The sequence below is a fragment of the Falco biarmicus genome, chromosome 8 (assembly GCF_023638135.1).
Source record: "Falco biarmicus isolate bFalBia1 chromosome 8, bFalBia1.pri, whole genome shotgun sequence".
Classification (NCBI taxonomy): Eukaryota; Metazoa; Chordata; class Aves; order Falconiformes; family Falconidae; genus Falco; species Falco biarmicus.
This window is the reverse complement of record NC_079295.1, coordinates 30,792,501-30,819,141: the sequence shown is the minus strand read 5'-3', so window position 1 is coordinate 30,819,141 and position 26,641 is coordinate 30,792,501. Positions and strand designations below refer to the sequence as shown.

Below are 26,641 nucleotides of genomic sequence, written 5' to 3'. Positions count from 1 at the left end.
ATGTTTCTAAGCCTGCTTGTGCACCAGCCCTTGTAGAGGCCCTAAGACATCCACCTGCTGTCCAGCACTGCGGCTGGCAGGAAATGACAGCATCTGCGAGCTATGCACCAAGGAAAGCTCCACCGCCTCAATTACTGCTAATTACTCGGGTCCCTGAAATCCTGTGCTGGGGTGTTGACAAGCCAGACCCAAAACGGGGCCTTCATCCACCCCGGGAGGAAGATGAGGGTCACTTTTTCCCAGCCCAGGGCAGATGAAGCCCTGCTGAAAATAAACAGAGCTGGAGACCAGCCTGTCGGCAGTGCTGTTCCTGTGGTGGCTGTGTCTCCTTGAATGGGGTCTTTCTGCCAAAAATAATGCCTGTCCTTGCTCCTGTGTTTTCAGCAGACATTCACTGACAGGAAATCCTAAAATAAACCACTCTGGCTTTGGGTTTTGGTTTTTTTGTGCTGAGATTTTTTCCAGCCCAGCCTTCGTCCCCCCAGCCAAGGCCAGGCACACCATGTTGTGGCTCGGTATGAGACTTTCTTGGGGTGGTGAGGCAGCATGAGGACACAAAAACATATTAAAACAGAATCACCGACCTTCACAGTCCCAGCTGAATCCATCCCCAGCGTTTTGTGTGCCATGGCCCTATCCTGGGGACAGGCACCTGCTGCTCGGAGCACCAGGTCTGCCCAGGGGCAAGAGGGGGTGTGTGGCACTCAGCTGGTCCTTTAGGTGCCATGGCTAAACACTGAGAGCCCAGGCTGCATGCTGGGAGGGTCAGGCGAGGCTGGGTTGGGGGGAGGCTTTCTATGGGTTTGGAGTCCAGCCGCCTATGGTTCTGGTTTGATAACATGGCAGTGGTGTGTGATTTCAGCCACAGATGGTGGACATCTCTGGTGAGGTCCCCGGGAGACCCATGGGCATGCTTAACCACGTCCAGACCAGATTGGGAAGATACATCTCCTGGCTCTGTTTGCGTGGGAGTCTGACTTGCAACCAAGACTATGCATGGCAGTGCTAGCAGCGGCGGAGTGTATGGGCTTGCCTGTTTGGTCCTGCTTAGGCCAGAGGAAGACACATTTACGGGAGGGGGGCTGTAGTCCCCCTTCAGGCTTATTAACTCACTGTCTGGGCAATATCTGCTTCCCATCACATGGTGAAGGAGCAGTTGCACAACTCGCCACACTTCAGCTACAGCTCCATAGCCCCTATCAAACTCCCACCTAGCCAGAGGCTTTACCTGGGCTTCTCTCAAATAGACTGTGGCCTTCAAGGCTGGGAGCAGCAGCGGTGCTTGCAAAAATGAGCCCTTACTTCTCACATGCATGTCTCCCACAAGCATATTACCCACTGTGTATGGAGAATGGACCCTGCATACCCAGGTACTTTGCTCTGCACACAAACTAGAGTTTTTCCATGCACGATGGGATGCCACCTTCTCAAAAGTTGGCCCACAACATCTGTATTTCATTTGCATGTATATTTTGGGCAGCCCAAATCCACAACCCCATGTTTCTAGTAATCACAGTACAGAAGGCTTCTGTTTTTATAACCTTCCAAGTTTAGGAAAATTTTGGACATTCTGTCAAATATTTTTCTTTGGGTTTTCTCTGGAAATAAATTGTGCTGAGCTTCCTGGATCAGCCCTGCACTTTGCTCTGGGCAGAGTTAAAGAGTCTTTCTTATGTCTGAGAGGGAAATGCACAAATACTGCTGGACAAATGTGAGCCCAGCCCATCTGATGGGGCTGCTGTGGTTTAACCCCAGAAAAGCAACGCCCCATGGCATGTAGTGTGCAACCCATTAAGCAACTTATCACTCATTTGGCCCTGAAAAGCACTTCCAAATCTGCCTGTACTCAAGGACATGTTGCCCTGAACCAGTGACTTCTGGCAGAGGCAGGCAGGTGCTAACCTTAGATGGAAGAAGAGTACAGGCCAAAAATTATCATTTAGTGTGTGTTCCCTCTGTGCTAAGGTAACGTTTCTATGCAGAGCTTAGGGAAACGGAGACTGACGCCTACTTGGTGGCGTCTAAACACAACTAAAATGAAGATATATAAAAAAGGGTGAGAGCAGACACAAGCCCTCAGGAAGAGGGCTACATGTGAGTCACACATTGGTGGCCCCTGGCAGGCCTGGAACCTGGCTGAGGCAAGCAGCAAAAGACTGAAGGGAAAGGAGAAGATAGCAGGGCCTGTCGCAAAATTGCTCAATCCAACATTTCGCTGCAAGCAGAAGGGTTGCTGTGGCTGGTGAATTCCCAGCATCTCTGGGATGACTTCAAATGAATGGGGCTCATACCACAGACCCGAAGTGAGGACTGGAAGGGTGCTGGGCTGGGGGTAAGATGAGGCTCAGACACAGATCACATCTGATTTCACAGGCTCTCGCTCTGAGTTTAAGAGATTTTTTGACCAGAGAAGCCAAAGGAAACCAAGTGGTGGATTCCCAGGTGAAGCAAAGCACACAAAAGGTTCTTGGAATTAATTAGAACTGAAAATCTGATTAATGACTTGGTTTGGGGATCCTTCAGAGAGCAGTTTTGACACTGGTTGGGGGATATCACTGTGATTACGGAAGCCCTATTTCCCAGTTTTTAAATAATCAACCCACTTTCTTTATTTCGGGCTCTGACGATGACACTGGAGCATGTCTAAACTCTGGAAGTGCTCTATTTTTGTGGGAGGGATGAGCTGAGCAAGTCAACAGTTCCTAAGTGTTATGGCCCCACAGCTCATGTAACAGCAGCATAAAAGGTTATCACGGCCTGGGTGAGGACTGAGGACAGCATGGACAGTCCCTGACCCATAGCTGGTGTAGGTGCATGGAGAGGCTCAGTGAATACAGCCAGCAAAGATGAAAGGGCTCAGTCCCCTTCCCCATTTTCTGATCAGGTCCTCTGCACAGAGTCTTCTGTCATCGGGTCATGCACAAGGGAGACAGAAACTTTAGCCTCAGCAGCTGAGAAGAGAGCAACATCAAATAATCTATGAGAGGCTTCTTGCAGCTAAACTCCTTGGGGAGCAGCGACCTGCTTTGGCAGTGTTTACACACCGTATCTCTGATTTGCACCTTTAGTAGCTCCCAGAGTGAGCTCTGGCTGTACAGCAGCTCGTGATAAAAAATGAGGACAAGTGCACAGAAACCCAAATTTATCGCTGGGGTTTCCTCCCAACCATTACTCACATGGACAAGCTGCTCTTGAGTGTCATATTCCTTTGTGCACCCTTCCCAGTGACAGTTCGTCTCATAAATAACCTCAGGCTCCTGTTTACATTCATCCTTATCTAGATCTTCTTTCAGGTCTGTCAGATGCTCCTGCAACACAACAGTGCATTGTATAAGGTGAACTTCTTTCATCTGAATTCCTCCGTCACTCATAGATTACGGGGCAGGTATCAACTGATCACAAAACCATGCTCGTTGTGGTGACACAACATCCTTGATTACTGTGAAATAATGAATTGCAGGGTTTTGGTAGAAATGGATCAGAGTTAATGACAGGACATGAAACACCCCGAAGCTGTAGTCACAGTGATGCCTGGCTCCAGCCAGGTCGTGGGCAGTCCCAGGAAAAGCTGGAGAAAGGAAAAGGCTGGTTTTTGACCTTTGGTTGTGTTCTTTGCTGGAGCAAAACTGACCTGGGGGAGTGGGGAAATATGAGCATGAAGAAACCACAGAGCAGTCAGAGCCTAGCAGTTACTGTACCCACCTGACACGGGTTGGGGAGGGGGGGCTCTGTTTTCTGCATCTTTCAGTAGATAAGAAAATTATACCTAACATTTACCCAAAGATTTATGCCTGCAGGGTGCTCCACAGGGACAAAGTGGTGAGCCCTCAAAGCACTCCTCTGAGATAGGGAAATTTGGGAAGCTTGAGCAAGAACCAGTGATGAGTGGGTTGCAAAGCAGAGCTCCAGGGGCTCTGGACTCATAAATGAGTTACTTTAATGCTGGGCATGCTGTGAGCTCTCTCCTTAACTTCTGTCTAGCCAGCTCCTCAGTGCTAAATGAAGCACAGAAAATTTTTGTTATGGCTACTATGAGGATTAAAGCATCAGCACCTAAACAATGCAACATAATTAGTACCATTTAGAAGTAAGGACAACTGTCGGCTCTGCACGTGTCAGACACTTGCACAAGGCAATCATCAGCCAATATTGGCTTGGGAATTTAGCAGTACAAAACCCTGCAGGTTGTGACCCCCTTCATTCCCTTTCCTGACCATTCTACTACTGCCCAGCACCAAGTGTCCCGCCTCCAGGGCAGCTGTAGGCAGGAGCATCTGGGCTGACTGACCACATCAGACGCTGTTCCTCATGATTTAATGCTTCAGTTGGGGCTAGTTGGCCCCATAAGTGTGTAGACACAGTCAGACCCATCCTGCAGTCTTTGACCTGCCCAAACAGACCTATCTGGCTGCCGTCTCCTTCCCCACCAAGACATTCCCAATGCCTACTGAGGGGCTGCAATGATTAATGACTTAATGGCATTGTAGAGCTTGGAAAGTGAGACGCTCTGTATGAAAGTTCAACAATTTTCATTAACTAGCTCATGACATACGTGCCAGCTGTGACTTTTCAATTCAGAAGTTTAGATATGGAGAGGAAGAGATTTGTTTTAATTAGCTCTTAATTTAAAGAAAAAAAAATAATTGTAAGGTGGCTCTTGGGACAGGAAGCTGTAGTAATTTACAGAAAGACTTCTGGAGATTCAAACTATGTCAAAACCCACAGCAACAGTCTGAGAAAGTTCAAACAGCAGCTTCTTTTTCCTGCATTTCCTATTTGGGTAAGCTGTGAACATTATTTCTGTTGAAACATTTCTCTCCATGCAAAGTGTGGTCTTGGAAAAGTGGAATTTTCTACTAAAAATCTTACTTTGCCAAAATTTTTACGTTGTCTGTTGGAAAAATGGAGTTGAAGCCATTGTAATTTGTTGAAGAAGATTGACTTGTTTTACTTCTGGCTAGTTCAACATTAATCTGAATCTTACTGGAGCTATTGTGGTAATCGTAAGAGCACAGTTAACTCAGGTCCCTCGTGCCTGGTGCTCCTCTGTGTCCCACAAATCTTCTCTGCATTGCATTTTTTATATTACAAGCCATCATGGGAGATACTGTCTGGCCAAGGATTTTAAACACCCAAACCACAACTCACATGAGGCATTTCCAGTACAGAATTTCCAAAACAAAACACACACATGCTTTTTTTTTTTTTTTTTGATGGATGAACTTCATACTCTGCAAAAAAATGTATCAGTCAATAATTAACTGACTGTAACTCGACTTTTCAGCACAGTCTCCTGCAGAACAGGAATCCCCAAATTTAACAAGTTGCTGTCAGTTAGACCAGCTCAAGAAGGGACACCCACTATGCTCAGTCTTTGAACCTGTTCTCCTTGCCAAGAAAGGGCTGCCTCTTACAAAGTACTTTCCAGTAATTTCCCAGTCAATACTGAAATGTTGCAAGATGTGAAGCCTACATTTCCCTTGGGGTATTACTTCACAGATCTCATCATTAGGAACTATTAGACGATCAGCATTCATTTTCCTTCTCTTAATTTCACCTTGCTATTCTAATCAAACCTCCTTGCACCACTTTAACTTACTCCCTGCCTTCTTTCAGTGCTTATTTCACATAAGACCCAGTGGATGAAACTCTGGGGCAGGGCTGCAGGGCTGAGCCAGGCTGATGCTACCTAAGCACTCCCTGTGGCTGGGCACACACCTCTTCACGTTGGAGCAGAGAATGGACGATGACAGCCATTGAGCAAGCAGCTGTCTGTCCCACAGCTCCTCTGCTACAGATGCTTTAAGAAAGCACTTGATGGCTTTCAAATCTTTTGTCAGTTGCTGCAAGAAATAAACACATGGCCCCATTAGCCTGGGTGGTGGCCAGATTGTTTTTTTGGGGCATGTGCTTTTGCAGCAGCATGTAGATGCACTCCTAAACCTAAAGCTCCAGAGAGGTGCCTCTTTGCCCTAATTGTGCTGACTACAGCATGTTTATCTTTCCCTGATATGCTATCTTCATCAATTTTACCAGCCCCCTGATGACTGCACACGTTGCTGTCCCCATGCATCATGCTGAGACCTGCTCCTGAACCAGGGCAGAAGGAGAAATTTGTCATCAACTCTTCCCTTCGCTTGACAATAACACGGCCTAATATTTCATGAAAATGAAGTGCCCAGAGCACTCCTGATAGTTTACAGTTGTGATAAAGGACGGTCAGATGGATACTGTCAGCCATTAAACAGTTTGCAATCACAGAGCTCTGGAAAGAAAGCAAAGGCCTTTGGGTCCTTCCTGGTGTCAAATGTTGTGTCACCAGTGTAAAGGATGTTTCTAGGAACAATTCCTTGTTGAATCAAGAAGTCGTCCGTTTTTTGCAAGCTTGCTACCTACATGCAAGATTCCCTCATAATCTATGTTTGCTCTGAGACACTAATGCTGCTTGCTTTGGAGCACAGAAAACCAGGCATAATTTTTAAATTATCATGCTTGAAATACTCCCTCCCTCCTTTTTTTCTATCCAAGCACAGCAACTGCAAGCTGAGTCCCAAGCACCCACTGAATGCCTCACTCAGTCACTGCAGCTCTGCCCTGTACCTTGCTGGGCTTCATGCTCCAAGAGACACCAGCCTGCCTGGCAGACTTTGATGCCTTGCTCCTCGCTGCAGCAAAAGGTGCCAAGAGTATCATTCCCAAAGACAACAAGACCCAGCAGCTCGCTGCCTCGGCCCCACAACACGTCTCGTACCAGGAAGGTTACCTGTGTGGTTGGGGACGCTGGAGGCAAACCCTCAACTTCAGTCTTGACTTTGCTGCGCTTGTTAATTACTGGATTGACTGTGCTGCTCACGGCCGACTCGCTGCTCTGCTTGCTCTAGGAAAGAAAACCAGGCAAGAGACAGCACAGGGTTTGCGATGAGGGACAGACCGCAGCCCACCTCCTCATTAAAAATTAACTTAAAAATCAGTCAGCGTTGAACTTCAGAAGTGGCCAGGGACAACCAGGTTTGGTTTTCACATGGAAGATAGCCCGTGTGGGTTTGTGCAAGAGGGAAGAGCCAAGGGCAGCATCAGCTTCTGCAGGCTCACCAGTGAGCTTGGCCTTGGCATTGGTGCTCCATTTCAGAGCGATCTAGTCCCTGTCAAAGCCATCAAAACCTTATGCAACACCCCACCCCCACCCCCCTCCCCCAAGCCACAATTTTATTTCTCAATGGGATGAAACAATTTGTTGAGAAAATTAATTCCTGGGGGGAGTGGGTGGCTCTGGTTACGTGCGAGGGCTCTGGTGTGTTGGGTGCATGAAAGGCTATGTGTATATTTTGCTAAGCTCTTAAAAAATGAGAACAACTTCAGGAGAAAAAAACATCCCACTGTATGTGCATAAAATTGGAACATCAACATTTTAAATATGCTCTTGCTAATTGCTCAAGATTGGTCCTGCAAGTTATTAAACAGAGGCATAACTCCTGCCAGCCACATTATTCTGGTAGCCAGTTTGTAAGAAGAAAACAAAACCAATCAATCAAATAACCTTCAATAACAAACAGAGTTTGCAGTGCAGCAGCCATGAGAAGTCCTAAAACAATAAACCAGTCTGAAAAGTTCAGTATGATACAACTAAACCAACAATTGGAAATGGGTGTGAAATGAGGTGAAATAAGTCTCTGGGGAGAAAAGCAATTGCAATTTAAACTTCCAAAGAATGAAAATGGGAAGGAAAAATTATTAAAAGCGTGCTAGATGTATTCACTAACCCTGTGCATGTGGTGGGCTTGCGCACACATGGATGTGCCTGTGTGAACTCACAGGTATTTGCAAGGACACATTTGAGGCATGGGATTTCATACACATAGCATTCCTAGTTTTCAAAATCTGGCCCCTAGTTTTGCAGACCTTAACAGGAAAAATCAACAGCAGGGATACCCTGAGAGAGAAGCTACTGAAAAGGAAGGAACAATAAGTAAAATGGCTAGAGGTCCTCAGTAGGATGCACTTATTTGTTAAAGAGAAAAGGAATAAGGTGTTTTAAGACCACTGGCATGGTTCATGTCAATAAGAAAAAAGGAAGGAGGGATTGGTGAAGGAACTGATGAAGCTTGGTTCACAGTGAGCAGGCACTTACCTGGCAAAACTTTCCAGCATGTGCTGAATTCCCTCTACCTGAATAGCACATGACTCATGTTCAAGGAGGTTTGCTGCCTGAGATGACCCTGCATATCATGTTCAGTGCTTTGATGGATCAAGGCCTTTGGTTTCTGCATGGGTAGTATGTGTGTGCAAGGAAGGGAGATAGGTGCAAAATTTGGCTGTGACTAGACCAGAAACTCTTTGTCAGGAGGAAGAAAAAGCAATGTAAAGGGAGAGCATGAGCAAGTGGAGAGCAGATAAACTCCCACAAGCACCATGCAGGGCACCTCCCAACGCATGGAGAACGTGCCTCCATTTCCCTGTGTGCCATGCACAGAGAGAGCCAGGATGGCCACCCCTACCTGGCTGGAGTCAGAGATGCAGTTGCTGTTGCTGCTGATCTGTGCCGGCGGTGGGTTGACGGAGATGACTGCCATGTGCTGCCGTGGGGGGAAGGTTGGGGATGGCTGGATCAGGGGAGGAGTGTGTCCAAAGGCTGAGCTCAGGCCTCTCTGCTGCGTCAGGATCTGCTGGTATGTCACAGGGTTGATGGGGTGGGGGAAGCTGAATGCTGGACTGCAGCAACAAGAGGAGGAAGAATGATGAGGAGTTATTTTAAACGGCATTTATCACATTAGCTAGTGACTGATTCAAGTTTGGCTTCCTGAAGACTCCAGGAGACAGCCCGCACTGTCCCAGCTAGATGCCTTCAATGCCATGAAAAGCCTGACAGCCTGCTTTACTTCAAAGACAGGATTTGTCTCGTGTGTGCCTCAGTGAACTTGTGAAGCATTTCGACCCATGTATCTGACTGTAATTTCTTTGCTTCCTATGTTTCAAAACAGCCAAAGCCCTTGGCAGGGAGTGCACAAGAGCATGGGACTTGGACACATCTGGCTTTGGAGCCCCCAAGGCTCCCAGGCTTCCTGCAGACTCACACCTTGGGGTTTTGCTGCCCTGGATATAAAAAAACAGCATCACCTGGCCCACCTGGCCCAGGTCACAGTGGGGATGAATAACTATTCATTTAACACAGTCCAGAACCATGCAGTTTACTCTGCATTTGGGTGAGGGGGATGCTGGCTCAGGGGACTGCTGAAGAATGTCACCTTTCATATGTAGGTCACTGGTTCATCTCCAATCTGGGTCAGCAGTGACCAGACACACCACCAGCTCCAGGCTGCTTGGGCGCTAACTGGGGGCAACGGGTCTGAACCAGGATGCAGCAGTTGCCAGCATACAAAGCTCTGCTTTTGGAAGGAAGGGGTTCGCTCCCAGGGGCGAGTCCCCTCGGCAGAGATGGAGACGCACAAGAAACGCTGTGCTCCCTGTACTCTAGGCGGGCGATGCACAAACCATAGACTCTCAGCCCCAAAATCAATTATTTGCCACCTTTAAGAGATGGCCATCCTGAACCCTTACCCTCATGGTATTTTGATCACATCACTAAAACTGCCCGTGCTGTGAGTGCTCAGCAAACGGGGCCATAATTAGCAGCACGCTTCATTTCCAATTTTGCTTTTAGAGAAAATACTTATTGCTGGTGACCATACAGCTAGAATTTCTGTTCCAAACCAGTTAATGACAGCTTGACCAAAAGAATAAAGGGCAAAAATCACTACAGTGTAAAAGAGCTCTGGGAGGTAAATACGCACTGCAGCAAATGAGGTGTGATGTCAGGCTGCTGCACAGCTTTGTTACGATACAGCAAAGTCCAAAAATGACTTTCAGAACTGCTACTGGGATCTGGATCTGAGTGGGTTATAAAGGATTTAATTGCTGCCACTAAGACATTGTTAAAACAATAACAAAAAAATCTTTTCACCCCAAATAGCTGACAGTTATCCTGTTATATACGTAACCCAGTTTACAATTCTTGACCTTTAAGATGCACCTTTAGAACGCCGAGAAGTTTCGAATTCTATATTATTACTTGATTATTCCCTTGGAGTCCAACAACTGTCCGATGGGTCAGACTCAGCACTCTACAGTTATTCCCTTGGAGTCCAACAACTGTCCGATGGGTCAGACTCAGCACTCTACAGTTTGTTGAAAATACCAGATGCTACCCTGAAAAGCTTAAAATCTGAGTGGAAGAAGAGATGCTACAGGTATGCCCAGTTAACAACAACAGGTGAAAAGACTAGAAAAATATGATTACCAAAAAATCAGTTGCAATTTGTTTAAATCAGTGTTCTGTTTGATTTAAATTCAGTTTCTGAAGGATGGTGCTGGATAAAGTAACTTACAAAATTAATGCTACAGTTACTAATGGCAATATCTCCGTTTTCCCCTACAAGTTTTAGGAGTACATGATCTTTATAAAAGCTTGCTTTGCAACATCAGTATTAATTAGAGCTAACATTTTTAACAGTTAAGTAATAAAAGGAGTAATAACATTGTGAAACCTGGGTGAAGCAATCACGGCAGGAATTGACAACAGTGAGCTGCCTAATGTAAGTGGTTTTTAATTAAGATTTGAACAAAACTTTACTCAAGGGCTTAGATTTGTTTTAAATATGTTTTTAGCATTAGACTCTTCAATCTGCAGAGGCAATATATTTTTTTTAAAGATTGTGGGCCAATAATATGGACGATACTTTGAGGCAATCTCCTAAAACTGAGGGTTTCTTAACCAGTCCAACTGCTCACAATGAACGTTTTGTTAGATGAACTTATTCCCTGTTTCTGCTTGCAGGAAGGCATGATCATAGTGTAATTACTGGAAACCTGGTAACCAATAATCCCAATCCAGCAACTCCCCCCTGCCCCATATGGCACAAAGTACCCTTCCACATGCAAAACCAGGTGGGGGCTTTGATTTAATACACTACACAGCCCCAGTGCACAAAAGCAGAAGTTGCAAGGAAGGGGGGGGTTTCCCTTGCTGAAAGATCACCCCTCCTTTCGGAGGGATGCTTATGCAGCTGCACAGAGCCAGTCCCAGAGCTTTACCTGATTGTCCCAGCAGATAAATGGCCGTAGGAGCCACTTGCTGCTGAACTGCTTCTGGAGTTGTTGATATACGCCACAAGAGAGTTTGGGGAGGTCCTGATCATTGTCTGGAGATCAATGCTGGCGTCGGACAGCGGGGAGATGGACAGGGCTCGTTTTCGGCTTAATCTCGGAGTCACCCGTGGGCTCGAAAACCGGGACACTGTAGGAAAGAGAACCTTTGTCAGACAAAACCAGCGGGCTGCTGCCTTCCTGCAGGGTGGCAGGAGGTGCTGAGACCTGCTGCACTTGTGACTGCTGTGGGATGTTCAGGAGCCAGGAGCAGCGCAGGGACCAGCTCCACTTCGACGTGAGGCTTCCTCTCCCCTGGGCGCTGAACAACAGGGGTCAGGCAGCACCGTGAATGTCCGCTTGCTTCGCCCTCCTTGGGGGATAAACAGAAGCCTGTCCATCACCCCCTTTCATCAGCACTAAATTAACTTAAAATTAAAAAGGAAAAGGCCCTGCAAGGTTTCCATGAGTGCAGCCGTCCCTTTGACTCGGTGGCAGCAGCAGCAGCGGGCCAGAAGAGCCGCACGTCAGAGCCGGGGCAACCCTTGGAAATGGCGTGTGCACTTGTGTGCGGAGGGAACGGAAACCAAACAAGCGCGAGCACAATGCTGGCCATCCAATTAATGAAGGAGGCGAGGCTCCAGGAGCTCCAAAAGTAAATTAAGAGTTTTAAGAAAACCAATTTGGCAGCTCAGGCACAAAGTTCAAGCTCTCCCACTCCGAGGGGACCTGCCAGTGCCTGGACCCTATTAGCAATTGTCAATCATTCAGGCATGAAGTCATTTCCAATGCTGCCAGTCCCGTTTGTGGATCTGCAATACATGGCGAGTTACTACTGTATGAATTTGGCCTCTCCCAGCGTTTCAGCACTGCTAACTGGAACGACTGACTTCATCCGGAGGAAACTCTGCCCAGGCCTGACCCACCTGCAAATCGCTGGGGTGGCATGGACAGGATCTGGGGATGGGCCGTATCACAATGTTTACCAATACCAGGGTACCAGATGCAAAGCCTGACCAACCCCTAGCCCTGTGTGGCATGGCTTATTCCTCCAAAGCAATGAGAACAGTGTTAAGGTCACCTGTTGTTTTTTTTTAAAAAAAGATTTCTAAGGGTAAAATGTGCCACTCAGGCATAAGGTCTTGCTGGTAACCCCCACCATCCACCCAGGGATGCAGGAAGGCTCAGCTGCTCCAGCTCCTTCCCTTGATGAGCGCAGCACTGTATTACTACCCGGCTTTTCCCGCGGCTGTCTCCCCAGAAAGCTTCCTGTGGGTATATCCTATTAAACACTGTGAATAAAACAGTAACTTGCCCAGACAGGCAATATGAGCTATTTTCCCCTAGTTGGCTGGAGGGATGGATTTAGGTTGTATATCACCAAATACAAGCCTGGCACTTTCCAAGAGCATAAACTTTCTGTCCTGACGACAGTGCTGGTATGTGAGAAGGTGAATGGGATGTACAAGGAGGTAAAATATATCCTGCCAGCATGACCAAATAGTTCCTTGATTTGTGTTGGCTCACAGAAGTTTATGTCAACATTTCCTTGAGACCAGTGGCTGGGTTGCAGTCTACCAGTCTCCACATGACTCACCAGTGTACCTAAGTGGCTCTGTCATTACCATGTCTGGGTGCTGTGTAATCGATGGGGTTTAGTACCACTCTCCCCTTATTTACCCACGATGTCCGCTGTTGCACAAGATAAATGACTTGCCCAAGGTCCCACTCTAAGTCCAAGGCTAAGTTGATACTTGAACCAAGCACTCCTGTGACTTCTGTCCTACACCTAAGAAGCTTCAAGAGTTGCTAGCTGCAATGCTTTTGCTGAAATACTGACAACACTGGGAATTTCTCCTAAAAATCAGATTGTTGCATATATGCTGAACACCTTCTTGGGGTATTTTGTAAACTACATTTTGCAACCTTACAGAGCAGGGAGATGCTAGAAAACATGATTCAAGGATCAGGTATGAAACAGAAAGAGCAGGCAGTGGTCTATAAAAATCACCTCCTGAGCGTTAAAGCTGTCCTGTGATTTGGAGGGACTGGGCTCAAACTTTCCTAACACTTGTGGCTGGCAGACTCCAGCCCCATTGTGCCGTGTTGAGCAGCACTTCCCCTGGGAGCTGGAAAAGGAGCAGTCGCTTTGTAGAGGCACCGTGGATGCAAAACCAAAGTGAGCAAATGAACTCCCCTCAGCAAAGGCTGGCCCTGCCTGAAGGCTGGAGTGGAGCATTCCCAAATTTAACATCTGGTTCATGAAATCTGGGCCCTGCCAGAGCTCTGGACTAAGCAACATGAGGCTTGCTTTGCTCTAGATCATAATGGTCAAAACTGCGCTCTGTCTGCAACACATAAATGTGTTAATGCAATTGATCTGAACTAATTAAACTTTTTCCTTTTCTACCCGCCCCCCCCCCCCCCCCCCCCAGCCATAAAGCTCTTTGATTCAACACATGAGCCACAACCTGGAAAGACCTGGGTGTTGCTCTCAGTCCTCCCCAGCCTTACGTCCTTAAGCAAGCTGCTGCTTCTTTCTCTGTTTCCCAGTGTCATCTATTTAGATGAGCTCCTTTAGACAGGATTTGTGTTTATTCTGTATGTATGCACCAAATGCAATGGAGTTCCATCTCAGCTGAGTTGTCAGTGTTTCTGTCCTACAAATAATATGCATCTTTCCAGATATAGATATTGTTTTCTGCATTTGCATTCCCACAGTCTCCTCCTTCTCTAACAGAAGGAAGCAGGCCAGATTTGACAGTCATATTTATCTCTGTTACTCCCACACCTCAAGGGAGATCTGTTTATTAATGTGCCACTTCCCTTGATAAATTACTAAATAGAAAGAAAAGCCTTGTACTCATTTCTCGCCGTTGCTTCCCATGATTTATATCCACAGTGCTGGTTCAGCCATTGGTTGCCATTAATTTGCAGAGGGAAGAAGCCCTGATGTCCAACAGAACCCTGGGTTTTAGCAGTGCAACCAACACAGCCACCCCTCCCCGCTGCATACAGGTACGTCATTTTTCCCCCACGTAAAACTCTGCTGGAAGCTGTCAGATCTGCAAGCTGGCCTGGGAATTCTCCAGCCCAAACCCAGTAATATGCATTGCGTTAGTGTCCACTCTAATTTAGATCATGTGAGCACCGTGGGCTATCTGAAATGTTTGGTAGCAGATCCAGTAAGTTGGGCTCGTGCTGTACACAAAAGCCTCTAAGGTCTTACAGGATTCCAGGGAAAGCTGTGACCTAAAATAGTGCTATGGATGAACAATTCCTCTCTTCTCAATGACAGCCTGCCCAAGATGCCCAGGAAGGGCAGCGTCTGGGAAACGAAAAGGAGTTTAACCACACGAGGAAGTGCTCACTAGTGCATTTAGGAAGAGGGAATCTTTTCAAAATTATTATTCAAAAGCAGATTAGCAACACTGGGATAGTTCTTACTAATAAAATCAGACTAATCTCCTGATCTGAGGTCACTGAGCATGAACATTAAGTGATACCAGGTAGCAGCAAAGATGAGTATTAGTGTAGCTGTACACATAGGCAAGGTCTTTGATTCGGGCTGACTGACAGCCACTTGAATATGTAAGCAAAATCCTCTGTTGCCTGAGGTCCAGTGATGCTTCAAAGGAAAAGCCACATGCAACTTCTTCAGCAGTGACTGTGCCCAGAGAAGTAAATGAAGGTGGGATCCATTTTTCAGACACAGAGATGGAGAGCCTCGGGAGGATTTATCATGGCATTCCCTCTCTTGTCTCCCCTTCAAAAATGCTGACTTATCAAAATGAACAGTGTTAGTTTCAAGACTTTTTTGATGTTTGGAAAATATGTTGCAGGAAGTTTCTAAACTGTCAGAGTACCCCCTTCAACACTCTTGAAAGAAAAAAAATCTCGTATTTTTCTATTGTTGCTTTGAAAGATATTTTGTTCAGAAACCGAAAACCATCACAGGTTAAAACAAATTTTAAAATGTCACACATTGAAATAAAAGTAGGAAATTATTCTAAAATTAATTGCACTCATCTACCAGTGTTCCAGTTTTTAAAATTAATCTCACTATGCCTCTCTACCTCAGATGGAGACCTTTTTTATCTTCAGCTTCTTTCCCTTGAATACTACTGAGAGATGGGAAAAGTCTGTCTCACTCAGGTCCAGAAAGAAGTGATGGGCCAAAGCAAAACAAGAAACAAGACAATCCCATGAGATACTCTATCATTGCTTCCTCTGGTGTTTGATAATATTTCCAGCTGAGTACATTTACAGCCAGGATGGGTGGTGACTGTTCCTGTAACAATCCGCTCTACTACTTCTACCTCTCATCTTGAATGAATACCTTTTAAAGGCAGCGGATGCTCTCTATTGACTTCCATGGACTTTGGAATATGGAGCAAATACAAATTTAAAAGCTGACCTAGAGACACTCCTGTCTGAGATACCTCATCTTTACTTTGAAGCTAGTTTTTTCTCACTTGGAAAACATGCTGTGTTTATGCACTCATATTTTGGACATACTAACAGCTTGGTTTTTATTCATTCAATGTATATTAAACAAATTAGCTCTGAATGAAAGAAACCTGATTTTCTTTTTGTTTTTCAAAAGCAAGAGATACCTTCTTAGAATTCAAAACTGTTTCAGATTTCAAGCAAAACAAAAATATTAAGCCAAAAGACTGTCCTCTTCCCTCTCAGAGTGAGGAGGAGATTAAACTAGAGATGTGAACTGGTAAACAGAAGGGTGCAGTAAAGGCTGAGCCCAAAGCTCTGGGCATTAGGGATAGTGTTGTGGATGGCAGCTCATGAAGGTCTGAAGTAAACAAGAACTTTACTGTTGGCTTTTGCCCCCTGTTGCCTCTTCTTACAAAAAGTCAATTCCAGATACATTTTACAGTAGTTTAACTGGTGTGCACTGGCCTTTCCACACCGTTTCATACACAGATCCAGATACACTGACTGTCACAGGCTCAGCTCTACATGCTAGAGAATAAACATAACCCACATATTTTAAGAAACCTTTTAAAAGTGCCTGGAATAACTTTTCAGTAGAAAAAAACTTGGTTTACAGCAGTATTACCTTTGCCAAGCAAAAGTAAATGCCACAGCTCACAACTGAAAGCCATTTCTCTCCTGGGGAGGGATTAAATAGCCCATTTCTAAACTAGTGAATTCAAGGCTGTATTTTCAAGTGGCAGTGGCCACATCTGCCAAATGTCCCAGCCCAGTCCTCCAGCCAGCCTATGGCTGGGAGAAAAGTCCAGATTTCTTGGTAAAAAGGTACAGTTTCCTTGGAAGTTTCCTATGGTGTCTGCAAATTATCACATCCATGAGTTGCTCAGAAACTGGGATTTTCTTCCCAAATTTAAATTTATCCACAATGGGCCAGAAATGAGCCAAATAGTCAGCTTTTACACATGTGGCAGCTTGTGGTCTGACTCCCGCCGCTGTTCCCAGTGCTGCCGTGCCAAAAGGCAGGATCAGACCCTGGCTCATGTGGGAGGCGGGAGCAGAGGTTCCTGCTCCGACCACTCGATGTGGCTGTGGCCATCAGAAGGACATTACAAGAGATAGTTTTCCTGGAGGGAGACTTCAGACCTTGTATCACACTAGAAATAGTGGCAGCGAAGCCCTCTCGAACGGAAATGCCAGGCACTCAGTGGGAGCTCCTTCGGGGCTCCTTCAAGGCAAGGAAATCTCAGGCATCCCTTTACGGACAAGCATGTTGCTGTGATCTTGACTGCAGAGGAACATCGGGGGAATTGCTTCTGAACAGCTGAGCCCGTAAGGCACGTGGGCTGCAGATGGCCCACCACCCCCTCCTCACTGAAACAACGGCCAGAGCCACTGCTTCCCCTGCATCCCCTGGCCAAGCCCTGGGATAAATACAGCATTAACAACATGGTCCCTCTTCCTGGCCACTCACCAAGAAAACTTCACCCAAAACGTACAGAACTATCCCCTTCCTCCCATCACCAAATTAAATCCACGGGCAGCATAAAACCACAGGATGATCCCTTAATCAATACGCAGCAGCGATAAACTACAAATGCTCTTTGTATAACCAGTTCTTTATTTCCCTCTCCCCTTCTCCAGCGACAACACACCTCTTACTTAGACTGCAGCAGATGCTGGACATTTGTTCTGGCACCAGATGCTGTCCTGGGACCCTTCTTTCTTCCCTCCCTGGGCCGATCAGCTTTGCAGTTCAAGGAATACTAATGCTTCTCTCAAATCCTCACTGAAAGACAAGGCTGCATTCTTCTACTCCCAATCCACAAGGTAACTGTTTAGACGACCCAACTTGCATATGTAAATTGAATTCTTTAGAAACCAGAGTGCAGCAGGATTCCAGACAGAGTGCTTATGGGATGCTCTGGGACTTTTTCTCTCTTCTGCACATATTTTTCTGGGGAGGAAAACAGCATTGCTGGCTAGAAATGGGTGGGAAATCATTTCCCATTCTCTGAACCTTTTCTGAGATTTCAGCAAGTTTCCATTCTGTGCCGGGACAAAGAAAACAAACCAAAAGAAAAAAAGAACTTTCAGAGTTTTTAAGGAAGCAACTACAGGGCGCGCCGTCTGCCCAGAGTAGCCAACAGCTGGCTTGTTTGGGAAGTCATCTGCCATCCAGCATACCCAGCCTGCAAACCCTGAGCTGCTGGTCCCTCAAATCCCAGGCGAGGCACTTCTTTCCTAGGTCGCCATGAGGCTGGGCTATGTCCGTCCATCCTGATGGAGCAGTCGCTTCACATAAACCTGCTGGAGGAGAGTCCCGAGCTCACCTCTCAAGGCTCATGCCTGCTGACTGCAGTAACCGCTGAGCTGCGCTGCCAGCGCTGCTCCTTACCCTGATGGCTATTAAATCATTTACTTGAAGTAGAAAGGCTCCAACAACACTGACTGAAAGAGGCCAGTGAAGCTGAATCACTGTTTGATTTGGGGAAATAAAGTCCTGCTTGATGATTTGCCCATGTCACAGGCAACTGTGCCAGCTGCTGGTTTGTCGGCTATGCTGAGCTGAACAAAGCCTTTTCCCAGTTAAATTGCTGGTCATGAGTCAAAACATTTGTGATTGCCTTGCACCAGGCAGCAAGAAATAGAGCAGGGATCTCCCTCTAGCTCCAGAATTGGATGAAATGCCATAACAGCACTGCGCGGTCATCCCTGCTGTTGGTAACTGTACGGCTGCAGAGACCCATGCAGCCCTCCTGAGCTGAGTGACCACCTCTGTGCAGCACTGCTTGGATGTACGTTGAACTCAAGTTGTTTTCCCCATCCCCTGACTCAGCATGGACAACCCAATCACACTTTTAACATTGGGCAAACAGAAGTGATGGATTTAAAGATGACCTCTGCTTCCACCCTGGCCATGAGAGCCTTATTCTGAAAGATCTGGATCTTGTTCCTAGAGCTGCCACCGCTCTGCTCACTGATCATTTGATCTCCTTTCTCTTCAGGGTCTCCAGTGATGAAGTAGCTTTGTTTAGTACAGTAGTTTTGAGACCTTGTGGTGTACAGGGCTATAACAGTACAAACATCGAGTCAGTCTGGATATGCTCCTCTTGAGAGCAAATGGCACCTCCCAAGAGCTGAGGGTAATCACCAGAGCTCTTGTGATTAGGAAAAAAAAACCACGTTGGATGTACTAAACATGCTTAGAAAGTTGTAGTCATCTCCAGTTTCAAAAGACTGTGCTCTCCATCAGTCTTTTCTGCCCCAAGGATGCTCTTGTGCAACCACTCTGTCACCTGGAATAATCTACCATGTGACGCTCACTTCTAGAAGAGAAATGCAAGATTGTTTTGATCTGGTGAATAGATCCTGTAAATTAGTCTCAAAAGTGACCTACCAGCAATGTTGTGGCATTAGAAAGTGGTTAACTTCTGATTTGAAAGTGTAGGTTTTCCAGAAAATGTATTTAAGCCTGTAGTCAAACTCCACTCTTGGATTTAGAGTCCCTGTTTGGATGACAGAATGAAACAGGACAGCTAACTGAAGGGTAATTTAGTCTTCACTGGGACTGGCCTGAAGACCCCAGCAGTCTGGTACATAAAACTTCAATTTGGTCTGCTTTAGTGGTTAACTACTTTTAGCTGCACAGGGAAAACCCTGCTAAAAAGATGCAGTTTTGGGGCACCCTAGCTCAGCCACCATTTAAACACTCAGCAGAGCTGACAACACGGTTGGTACCAACAAGCTCCAGCCAACACCTATGTCCTGTTATTTTTCCTGACCCTAGACACCTGATGGGATGAGAAAACACTGACAAACATGGAGGCACTGAGAAATTCTCCAAGAAATGCAATTACAGCAACCAGAAGGGCCCAGCTATGTGCCTGTGGAAGAACTACCATACCGAGGCTCCCACGGACCTGCAGATATTTGGAGGTAACATGACACTGAATAGGCCAGTTTTAGTACATGCTTATTGGCTGCTTTTTCTTTTGCAGGTGCCTGCATTTTCAGCAAACTAATTCTTGTAAAGTTCATATGTTCTGGGGCTCTCTGAGAAGAAGGCGGCTGCCTGAATGACAGATGCTGTGAGGTGGTGACTCATTGGGGTTTTATGCATGCTACTGATATTCTTGTCTCAGAAAAACACCATAAGAGGATGCTTTGTTAAATTATCCTTCCAACTATTTACTTAGGCTCCGCCGATTTGAATTTTTGAAATAACTTTCTAAAAAGAGAGGGAGACTCTGGCTCCTCAGCCAGTCTTTCAGAGCCATCCATGTTAGTCTCCACCTTGAAAACGCACAATTCTTTCTTCTCTCCATCTGACAGAAAAACCCAAACACATAGACCAGAGACTGGCACTGGTCTGCTGCTCCTTTTCACATTCTTAAAAAGTAGGCTTCCAGTGTCTCATGTCACATCCTCATGTCGTTTGAAAGTGTTCATCTCACACAGGGCACGTGAAGGCCCAGAAAAGGCTTTTCAGTTATTCATCAATAAAGCTTTACTGAAAGATCAAAATAAATGCTTGGTGAGCCCTGGCTTTGCAGTGAATGATGGTTATGAGCTTGGCTGCATGAAACTGGGACCTTTGATAAGTGATTTACTTTAGAGTTGTTCTCAGGAGAAGGCAAACAGTGAGAAAGTTTTCTGCCAAGGGGAGTATCTCAGAGGACTTCAGATAAAGGCTGATCTTCAGCAAACGAGAGGACGAACATCCTGGTGTGCCGAGAGTCAGCCTGCACTAGCATGAAAGCAGTTGTGTTTGCTTCCCTTACTGGCTGTTTATCTGGCACATCAGTGAGGCACTGCTGGTCAGAGATGGACTAATAAGGAGGCAAGGAGGAAGGAGTCTCGTTCATGAGTCCAAGGAGAACTTGGCAGGGCTGGTTTGCACCCATCTGCTTTAACCACAGACATTAACCCTTTGGAGGGAAGACAGAGCAGTCTTACTGATCAGCTGTTTTGTAGCAGAGAAGCCCGGAATGAATTTTGGGTGTTAGAGGCAGGCTGTGCTCTCCCTTTCAGACTGGGATCCAGGTGCCCGATTAATCTAGGAATTGGCAGCAGAAAATGACTATTCAGGTAAAACTTCCACAGCAGCTGCAGAAGAGAAATTGTTTTTTCATTCAAAATATCTAGAAGCCCCCATCAGTGAACAGCCAGAACAGCTTTTATCATTCCAAACCAGTCACTTTACGAAGCAGCAAGACCGCAAAGTCTTTCATCTTAAAAGCTCAACAACAGAAACTTTGAAGCGGTAATGAAACGATGCAGATCTCCACTCCAAAAACTTATAATGGTCCACAGGCAAATCTGAAGGCAGCCCAGGAAACAGAAGCCGGAATCTGAAAGTCAAGCCGAGACTTCTCTTTCTTGCAGCAGAAATAATCTCCAAACTGCCCTTTGTAATATTTGTGCAACTCCAGTTCTTACAAGATGTGGCATAAAACGAAAGGAAAGAAATTTCTAACAGCTTTAAAAATCATTTGGACCTCAGATACACTTCCGGATAGACTTTACCCATCCCACCAGGGCAGCGGTCAGGCTGCAGGGGTGACTCAGCACCGCAGTGCCTAGTGTGATTTTATTTCTTCTTCATTTAGTCAGGAGCAAGAGCTTTCTGGGTTTATAATGTCTGATACTAGCATAAATACCACATTCCTGCATTTTTTTTTTCTCCCACAAAGTACTAACATATCCTCTCCACTGTGGCTCCCCGTTAACATATTTTTTCTCCTTGGGGATCTGAGAAGTTCCAACCAAGATGAGAGGTCCATCGTGCCGAGCATGGTTATGCATGGAAACGGCCAGCCTTTGCCCCAGTTACTAACCAGGCTGAACATGGGGTGGGATGGGGAGCCAGAGATGGAGCTTGCACCCAGGAACACTGCGGTCATCCATGACTAAAGCAGTGGGATGGCAGCAAAGCCCTGCCCACTGGACCAGCCTGTCTCCTACCCATGCAGCAGCCATGCCGTCCTCCCAAAGAGGCCACAATGCATGTATTTTAAATTATATATATTTCATACATATATATATGGAACAAGGTGACATTTTAAGCCAAAAATTAGAGTGCAGCACCTGTGGGTTTCGGCAGGGCAGAATGACCATGCATAACAACCTCCACTGGGAGGACAGCCCAGTCCATCTGCCCCCAAACTTCAACTGTGCCAGGGAGGACCCAGACCGCTACTCACCATCGACAGGGCTGAGGTAATCATGGAGGTGGGCTGTGCTGGCTGCTCCCCCGCTCTGCATCAGGAGGTCCCCGTAGGGGTTTGGGTGGCCGGCCATCAGCGTCATTTGGTGGTAGTAGTCGGCAGGGTTGGCTCCTGGTGGCGGTGGGGGAAGCCCGAAGAGACCTCGCTCCTTCAGGTGCTCGTGAGCCACTGCCGGAGCCACGGATGAGGAGGAAAACATGGGGAGAAGATTCCCACTGCAATGTTAGACCTCGGCACTGACGTTGGCGGCCCCGTCTCCACCCAGTGCCCCCCACCAGCCCCGGCTGCACGGCTCGGAGTAGGGCTCTCGTGACGTGTGCTTGGGCGTGCTTCTGCGGACAAAAGAAACTAAGCTGGGGCCTCTGCATTCCTCCATTTCCGCAAATTTATAAACAATCTCTCGTTCCCCCTTCTAATAATCCTCCCATTCGGACGCAGCCGGCACCCCGGGGAGGGGGGAGAGGGCCCAGCCCGCCAGCAGCAGTAACCCTGTCAGCATTAACATCTCTGCCTATTAGAAAGGAAAGACAAATGCAGCCCAGTTCCCGATAGCAGCGTGAGGAAATTAAAGCCAAGGTCTAATGCATAGAGCTAGGTTTAGTGTCTGGCAGCATAAAACCATTTTGGCTGCCAAAGCCAATTACGCTCACTTTCTCCCAGCTGTAATTTTTCAAACCTGCCTCCCCACCCGCTTGCCCCATTAACTTATTTACCACTGCCTTAAAAAAAAAAAAAAAAAAGAAAAAAGAAAGAGTAAAAGGAAAAGCAAAGCAACCCAAAACACAATGCCTTTTTTTCACAGCAAACAATGAAATTGGCTTTGGAAGGAGAGGATGGGGCAGAGCACACGCACACCAGACATCAGACCTCTCTGCAGCGGGCAGCTGGGAGTTTGGATGACGTTTTGGGGGAGGGAAGAAGACGTATGCATTTCCCCATCACTCTAGTGATGGTTTTTTTAGCCATAGAAGATGGTTTTATGCTGCCAGGCACTAAACCAGGGGCCTTGTTGCTCTCTGGTGCTTTGCTTTGCGGCGGAGAAGGGCTGCTGGCCCCTGCAGCAGCTGGGAGGCCGAGAGATACTGGGGTTTGCCGGGCGTGCAGAGACCGGGTCCCCAAAGCCTGGCTGCTCCCTGGGCACTGAGCCACCCGTCTGCAGCTATGTAATGAAGCACTTCTGACGAAGTAAGACATGACTTGCACCTCCCCAAGTGAAAGCAGAGCCGCCATGCATTTTCCCCTTTCCCTGTTTGGCCATTTTTGTCCCCAGCTTTCGGCTACAGGGTCTGCTGGGGCTCAGCGAACACCACCACCTCTGCACGCACCCGGCGCCAGCTCCCCGTGCCAGCTCCCTGCATGTGCTCACCTTCCCCAGAAGCTGTTGCAGGGCAGCTCAGGAGGAAGGAGGAAGAAAATATGTCCCTTCTCCTTCACACAGGAGCCATCCTGCCCCAACACAAAGCCAACAGGGGATAACCCAGCTGGCATTGCCTCATCTCTGCAACGTCAGTCCCAGCCAGGCCAGGCAGCCAGAGCGACTGTGACCCTCACTGGGGGAAGCAGGACTCCCAGTAGAGACATAGGAGTGGGGAAGCTCATAAGAGAGCCGACAGCACTGCAGAAAGGAACGTACTTTAAGCAAAATATTTATAATATGATCCAGCAGTAATAGCTATTCTCACGCTCTGCTTTCTCAGTGCAATGATGCAAAACAAATGTGTAGTTAAAGGGAAGGGGGGTTGGGGGGAACCAAAAAGAAAAAGAGACAGCTCTCCCACTTCAGAGAGCAGCTGCAGAGCCTTTGCAGCTGTAAATCCCCAGGTTTTAGGGAATTTCAGTACTGGTGAGCTACAAAATTGCTGCAGTACCAGTAGCACAGCATCTTACCGTCAGCAGGGCTGAGGCCCCTGGCAGCAGAGATGACGGAGAGCGTGGGGCTGCCGTGGACAGAGCGGAGGTAGTGCTCCATGTGGGGTGCCACGTAGGGGTGCGGTGGGCTGAAGGGCGACTCGCCAGGCCCGGTGGGGTGTGGAGACAGGCGGATGAGGGAGATGTCAGAGATGACGGGGCTGCCACTCAGAGGAGGAGGCCTGGGAAGGAAACAGAGACACGCTGTCACTCCCAGCCACCCAGGGCGGGCACAGCCGCCTGCCACCCTTCTCCCTCCTGCCCCACCACCATCTTTGCCTGTGAGGAAGGAGTTCAAGCACATGGTGGGGAAAAAAACTCCTCTCTTGGCGTTCATGGAGTCTGAAGCCAGTGCAAGCTTCCTGCAGGCCCACACCCTCATTGCAGTAAATATGTATTTGTGCAAGGTGGCTCACCCCAGCTGGGCTGCTGTAAAAAGGGGCACGAGCTGCTTCAGGCAGTGCCTGCACACCATCTCCTGCACAGGGTGGTTTGCAGGCTCCTCACTGCCCCTGGGTATCCTGATGTTCAATGCTATGTGCAGACAGCGCCCTGGACAAGGCTGCCAGTCAAAGGATGCAAACGGCGCAAAGAGTACATGGATGATCAAGGCAAGCCGTGCTCTGCTCGGCCCAGCATGCATGGCTCAGCCAGTGCCAGCAGAGAAGCCCTCCCCGCCTGCGTCCATCACGGCTTGCACAAACCTCCTTGACAAGTCGGCGGTACGGTTCAGAGGGCAAAAGTTCACGAGAGGTTTTATTGCATGCTTTCTGGGGGCCACCTCTGTTAAATCCCTCAGATCTTCCTCAGGCCAAGTGCTACCTGAGAAAGAAATCAGGAACTGCTGAGGGATTCAGCAGGTAAGAAAAAAAAGAGTCGCAGACATGTTTCAACACTTGAGCCATTTTTGCAGGGTGAGCAAGGATGGAAGAGAAAGCGCACGGACATCTGCCAGACACGTCTCCTACTGCACCCTCCAGCCTCTTAAACAAACCACAGAGGGTGCAAGGAGGGGAGAAAAAGTTACACGCCCTGACCTGAGAAGCAGAAAATCTGAGCTAGACACCAAAAGAGGCAGAGCTGTCATTAGGCAAAACAAAAGAGCAAAATCTGTTTTGCATTAGTGCTCTCTGTACTCACAGACTGCTGGAAGAGGAACTGGTGTGGAGACGCAGGTCATGGCAGGGACGGCGTTCGTCCCTGGCTGGGTGCTTTGGCAAAGCTGAGGGAGATGGATGTGGACCCCATGAGGCTGTACCCCAGACACAGGAGGCCATAAGGATTCAGAGGTCAGGGATCTGGGACACGGGCTGAGCTAAGGGACAGTATTACAAAGGTCCTTCCCCAAGGATATCCAAATATGCCACTAGTGAGTGCATGTAAGATCTGTCTCTCCATACACAAACAACCACAATGCTCAGACATGCCACCTGCACCTCAGGATCTCAGTCCCACCCTGTCTTATCAACAGCTCAGGTGTATTTTAATTTATTTGTAATACTTGCATATCAACAAAACCACACAGAAATGTAATATAAGCTTTGCAGACTTATTCAGCAGTTTACGAGCACGTTTGTCTTTGTTTGATCTTCTGCATGTTTCTCTGTCTTTCTGATAAATTAGTAAACCTTGTGGCTTTTTGAACACTTTCTGCTGATGGGTAGTAAATTAAATGCCTTTTAAAATATTTATAGTTCAAAGTACTTTCCTGTAGCAATACACTCTGTGGCTGACTAGTGTGAAATACAAGGCAGTGAAAACCTATCAGATACAAAGGGCTTGCGGAGGTGTGCAGCCACCGACACACATGCGCTCGTTGGACCCAGACTGGGGTTTTGCTAGAGGAATACCCACCAGCACTGAGCCTGTTTTCTTTTACAGCACTGAAAAACAAACTTATGATGGCACGGCAACTTCAGACCTCATAACCTCCCCACCTGTGTTGCCATGGCCTTTTGCCACCAAAATTATGGGGTGACCAAAGTCCCTCTCCAAGTCACTCTGGGGTGCCTCTTGCCATGACGTCAGCCACGGCAGCAGCAGGCTCAGGAAAGCCGCACTCAAGGCCGCCGGGGCTGGTTTCTGTCGAGGCTGCTCATAAAGGTGGTCGAGCACGGAGCCGACCAATTTATTTCTACCGGGGAGGAGGGAGAAGTGAATCAAAGTCTCTGTTCCAGATTTAGTTTCAATTCATTTCTAATAATCTCCACCGCCTCATCTGGAAAAAATGAAACAGGATTAAAAAAAAATGATGTCATTAAGAAAACATCTGACTAATTTTTCTTCTGACGAAGACTTAATATAAGTGAGGGGGGATGTAAATTAAAAGCAGCCCCAATCTTCCCTGGGCCACAGAGCCTGCCTTAATACATAAGCCATGAAAGAAGTTTTCTTACATATACAATAAGTTCCCTCTTTCATCAGTACTCACAGCTTCTCCCAAAAGGGTTGTGAACTTCTTTGATGCAGTCTTGAAACTATGTATTACCAGGTTTATGAGCCTTTGGAGCCTCTGCTGATCAAACTGTGAGGCCGACATCTAGAACGTGTATAACAATATGAAGGGTTTGCTGTTAATTTTCTCCATGCTAAATTGGGCAGAAATGCTGGAGTCCCTCAGAACAGGAAAACTCCACCCTGGCCAAGAAGGTAACACTGGGAAAAAGATCAAGAATTCCCCCAAAATGCATGCAGCTGGAGGCCCGCGTGGTGTTTCAGTCTGAGGCTGGCCCTGCACATAAAGACTGCGCTGGGGAACAGGCTTCTCCTTATGGCTCTGCTTAAAGCCTCTCCTCACCACATCTCTCCATCCGTGGGCTAGGACGGCCATACTGCCATTCAGGTCTGTCTCCTTATGGCTCTCCCAAGCAGGGATCACCTCTCACCACTGTACCCCTACAATTCCAGCAAAGCAT

General features: G+C 47.2%; 1 protein-coding gene across 3 annotated transcripts in view; it reads right to left on the bottom strand.

Annotated features, from left to right (window-relative positions):
• GLI2 (GLI family zinc finger 2) overlaps nt 1–26,641 on the bottom strand; it is a 199,747-nt gene that overhangs the window by 18,994 nt on the left and 154,112 nt on the right. The window contains exons 4-9 of one of the 3 annotated variants that reach the window (XM_056350159.1): nt 23,706–23,908; nt 21,795–21,986; nt 11,089–11,290; nt 8,496–8,709; nt 6,764–6,877; nt 3,177–3,308 (exon numbers count right to left, since the gene is read on the bottom strand). In XM_056350159.1, the coding sequence (XP_056206134.1) occupies nt 3,177–3,308; nt 6,764–6,877; nt 8,496–8,709; nt 11,089–11,290; nt 21,795–21,986; nt 23,706–23,908 (1,057 nt within the window). Of the gene's footprint in view, nt 1–3,176; nt 3,309–6,763; nt 6,878–8,495; nt 8,710–11,088; nt 11,291–11,367; nt 11,624–21,794; nt 21,987–23,705; nt 23,909–26,641 lie in introns of those variants that run through there. The other 2 variants (XM_056350160.1, XM_056350161.1) reach the window with 2 other exon arrangements.